A 4,211-nucleotide genomic window follows, 5' to 3' on the forward strand; every position below is an offset into this window, starting at 1 on the left:
GGGGATCCTGACCCTTTTACACCCCCCATGTCCCCCCCCCAGGCCCCAAAGGTGCCGGAGGTCCGGGATGTGACCAGGATCGAGCGCATTGGTGAGCAACGAGGGGGGTCCCCACTTCAATCTTGGGGTCTCACCCCCTTTTTTTAGATTTTACCCAATTTTTTTTGGGGTCCCATCCCCTTTTTTTAGATCTTACCCAACTTTTTGGGGTCCTGCTCCAATTTTAGGGGCTCTCGTCTCCTTTCAGAGGGTCCCAGCCCCCTTTTTGGGGTCCCACTTCCTTTTGGGGGATCCCACCTCTTTCTGCATGGCCCTGTTTCTGGTTTTGGGGTCTCATCTCTCACTTTGGGGGCTTTTAACTTCTTTTTTGGGGGGTCCTACCCCCTTTTTTGGGGTCTCATCTCCTTGTAGGGAGTGCTACTTTTTTCTGGGGGGGTCCCACTTCCCTTTTAAGGGGTCTCAGTTCCATTTCTGAGGTTCCACTCCCCTTTTAGGGGGTCCCACCTCCTTCTGGGGGGGTCTCGCTTCCTTTTCTAGAGTCCCAACCCCCCTTTTTTGGGGTCCCATTTCCTTTTAGGGGGTCCTGCCTCCTTCTGGGGAGATCCTGTTTCCCTTTTAAGGGGTCTCAGTTCCTTTTCTGGGGTCCCACTGCAATTTGAGGGGGGTCTCACCCCCTTTTTTGGGGTCCCATTTCCTTTTAGGGAGTCTTACTTTCTCCTGGGTGGGCCCTACTTTACTTTTAAGGGGTCTCACTTCCCTTTCTGGGGTCTCACCCCATTCTTGGGGGTCCCAACCCCCTTTTTTGGGGTCCCATCTCCTTTTAGGGGGTCCTACCTCCTTTTGGGGGGGGTCTCACTTCCCTTTTAAGGGGTCTCAGTTCCCTTCCTGGGGTCCCACTGCCCTTTGAGTGGTCTCACCCCATTCTTGGGGGTCTCACCCCATTCTTGGGAGTCCCACCCCCCTTTTTTGGGGTCCCATCTCCTTTTAGGGGGTCCCACCTCCTTCTGGGGGTGCCCTACTTCCCTTTTAAGGGGTCTCACTTTCCTCTCTGGGGTCTCACCCCATTCTTGGGGGTCTCACCCCATTCTTGGGAGTCCCACCCCCCTTTTTTGGGGTCCCATCTCCTTTTAGGGGGTCCTACCTCCTTTTGGGGGGGTCCCACTTCCCTTTTAAGGGGTCCCAGTTCCCTTCCTGGGGTCTCACTGCACTTTGGGGAGGCCCACCCCCATTTTTTGGGGTCCTATCTCCTTCTAGGGGGGTCCTACTTCCCTGTTAAGGGGTTTCAGTTCCTTTTCTGGAGTCCTACTTCCATTCTTGGGGGTCCCAACCCCTTTTTTAGGGTCCTATCTCCTTCTGGGGGCTCCCACCCTATTCTTGGGGGTCCCACCTCCTTTTAGGGGGTCCTACCTCCTTCTGTGGGGGTCCTGTTTCCCTTTTAAGGGGTCTCACTTCCCTTTTTGGGGTCCCATTGCCCTTTGAAGGGTCTCACCCCATTCTTGGGGGTCTCACCCCATTCTTGGGGGTCTCACCCCCCTTTTTTGGGGATCCCCTCTCACTTCCACCCCCTCATTTCCCCCCCACACAGGCGCCCACTCCCACATCCGCGGCCTGGGCCTGGACGACGCCCTGGAGCCTCGCCAGGTAAACGGGGTCCCAGAGGGGGGGTCCGGTCCAGGGTAGGGGGGGACTCAATTTAGGGGTGCAGTTCCTCCTCTAACACCTCCTCTCGTGCTTTTTAAGGTGTCGCAAGGCATGGTGGGCCAGCTGGCTGCCCGCCGCGCCGCCGGCGTCATCGTGGAGATGATCAAAGAGGGGAAAATCGCCGGCCGAGCCGTCCTCATCGCCGGCCACCCCGGCACCGGCAAAACCGCCATCACCATGGGTACGGCGAGAGGCAAAAAAAAAGTGTCCCCTCGCCCCATTTTTAGTGGCTTCATCAACCCCTTGACACATCCCCAACCCCAAATTTTTGGCAGGGATGGCGCAGGCGCTGGGACCCAACACCCCCTTCACCGCCATCGCCGGCAGCGAGGTCTTCTCCTTGGAGATGAGCCGCACCGAGGCGCTCACCCAGGCTTTCCGCCGCTCCATCGGCGTCCGCATCAAGTAAAAAAAATCCCTCGGCGTCCGCATCAAGTGAGGGGGCGTCCCCTTTCCCATTTGGGGTCCCCCCTTTCCCATTTGGGGTCCCCCCTTTCCCATTTGGGGTCCTCCCATCAATTTTTAGGGGGTGTTTTGCCCAGTTTTGGGACTCGCTTGACTCGGTTTCGGGGGTTTCGTTTGTAGGGAGGAGACGGAGATCATTGAAGGGGAGGTGGTGGAGATTCAGATCGATCGGCCCGCGACCGGCACGGTGAGCACCTAAACACCCCCAAAATCCCTCAGAGGATCCCCAAAAATCCCTCAGAGGACCCTGAAATCCCTCAGAAGACCCCAGAAATCTTTCAGGAAACCCTAAAAATCCCTCAGAGGACCCCAAAAATCCCTCAGGACCCAAAGGTACTTCAGGGTACCCCAAAAAAATCCTCAGAGAACCCTGAAATCCCTCAGAGGACCCCAAAATCCTTCAGGGCACCCCAAAGATCCTTCAGGGCACCTCAGAATCCATCAGGGGACCTCAAAACCCTTCAGGACACCCCAAAAATCTCTTCAAGGACCCCACAAATCCTTCAGGGCACCCCAAAAATTTCTCAGCTGACCCCAAAATCTCTCAGAGTGTCTCAAAATTCCTCAGGGCACCCTAAAAAACCCTCAGAGGACCCTGAAATCCCTCAGAAGACCCCAGAATCCATCAGAGGACCCCAAAATCCTTCAGGGAACCACAGAATTCCTCACAGGTGCCCTAAAAAGCCTCAGAGCATCCCAAAAAATCCCTCAGAGGACCCCAGAATCCTTCAGGGCACCCTAAAAAGCTCTCAGAGGACCCCCAAATCCCTTAGGGTGCCCCAAAAATCCCTCAAGGGGACCCCAAAATCTTTCATGGCACCCCAAAAAACCCTCAGAGGACCCCAAAACCCCTCAGGGCACCTCAAAAATCCTTCAGGGCACCCCAAAATCCATCAGGGGACCTCAAAACCCTTCAGGACACCCCAAAAATCTCTTCAAGGACCCCACAAATCCTTCAAGGCACCCCAAAAATTTCTCAGGCGACCCCAAAATCTCTCAGAGTGTCTCAAAATTCCTCAGGGCACCCTAAAAAACCCTCAGAGGACCCCAAAAATTCCTCAGAGGACCCTGAAATCCCTCAGAAGACCCCAGAATCTCTCAGAGGACCCAGGGGACCCCCAGAATCCCTCAGAGGACCCCAAAATCCTTCAGGGGACCCCCAAAAATCTCTCAGAGGACCCCAAAACCCCTCAGGGCACCCTAAAAAGTCTTCAGAGGACCCCAAAATACTTCAGGGTACCCAGAAGGCCCCAGAAATCTTTAAGGATGCCCCAAAAACCCTTCAGAGGACCCCAAAAATCTTTTAGGGCACCCTAAAAATCCCTCAGAGGATCCCTAGATCCCTCAGAAGACCCCAAAAATCCCTCCGAGGACCCCAAAAATCCCTCAGAGGACCCTGAAATCCCTCAGAAGACCCCAGAAATCTTTCAGGAAACCCTAAAAATCCCTCAGAGGAGCCCAAAATCTCTCAGGGCACCCTAAAACCCCCCCTGAGAGCTCCCCCAAAATCCTCAGGGCACCAAAGTGGGGAAGCTGACGTTGAAGACGACGGAGATGGAGACCATTTACGACCTGGGCACCAAAATGATCGAGTCCCTCACCAAGGAGAAGGTGCAGGCGGGGTGAGTGAGGAGGGGGCACCCCCAAAATGAAGGAGGGGATCCCCAAAATCGGGGTAGGGGCCCAAAAATCGGAGTGGGGACGGCGGAAAAGAGCTTAAAATGGCCGCCAAAATGGGGCAGGGGGAGCACAAAATGGCACCTGGAGCCCTGAAATGGGGCAGGAGGAGCCTGAGATGGGGATGGGGGACCCCAAAATGAGGGGGGGACACCCAGTATTAAGGGGGGGACCCCAAAATTGGGGTGGGGGGCTCTGAATGTCTCAAAATTCCTCAGGGTACCCTAAAAAACCCTCAGAGGACCCCAAAAATCCTCAGGGTACCCCAAAATTTATCAAGGTGCTCCAAAATCCTTCATGGTGCCCTAAAAAGCCTCAGAGCATCCCAAAAAATCCCTCAGAGGACCCCAGAATCCTTCAGGGCACCC

At 55.3% G+C, this 4,211-nt stretch overlaps 1 protein-coding gene across 1 annotated transcript; it reads left to right on the forward strand.

Annotated features, from left to right (window-relative positions):
- Positions 1 to 42: 42 nt before the first annotated feature.
- On the forward strand, positions 43 to 3,788 carry RUVBL2 (RuvB-like AAA ATPase 2; the record flags this gene model as incomplete). The annotated part of the gene is made up of 6 exons (XM_010184227.1): positions 43 to 91; positions 1,586 to 1,641; positions 1,741 to 1,882; positions 1,977 to 2,106; positions 2,287 to 2,353; positions 3,682 to 3,788. Coding segments are annotated over 6 exons (551 nt in total), but the record flags the coding sequence as incomplete, so codon positions are not given.
- Positions 3,789 to 4,211: the final 423 nt, after the last annotated feature.

The sequence above is a fragment of the Mesitornis unicolor genome, unplaced genomic scaffold (genome assembly GCF_000695765.1).
Source record: "Mesitornis unicolor isolate BGI_N332 unplaced genomic scaffold, ASM69576v1 scaffold17395, whole genome shotgun sequence".
NCBI classification, from domain to species: domain Eukaryota; kingdom Metazoa; phylum Chordata; class Aves; order Mesitornithiformes; family Mesitornithidae; genus Mesitornis; species Mesitornis unicolor.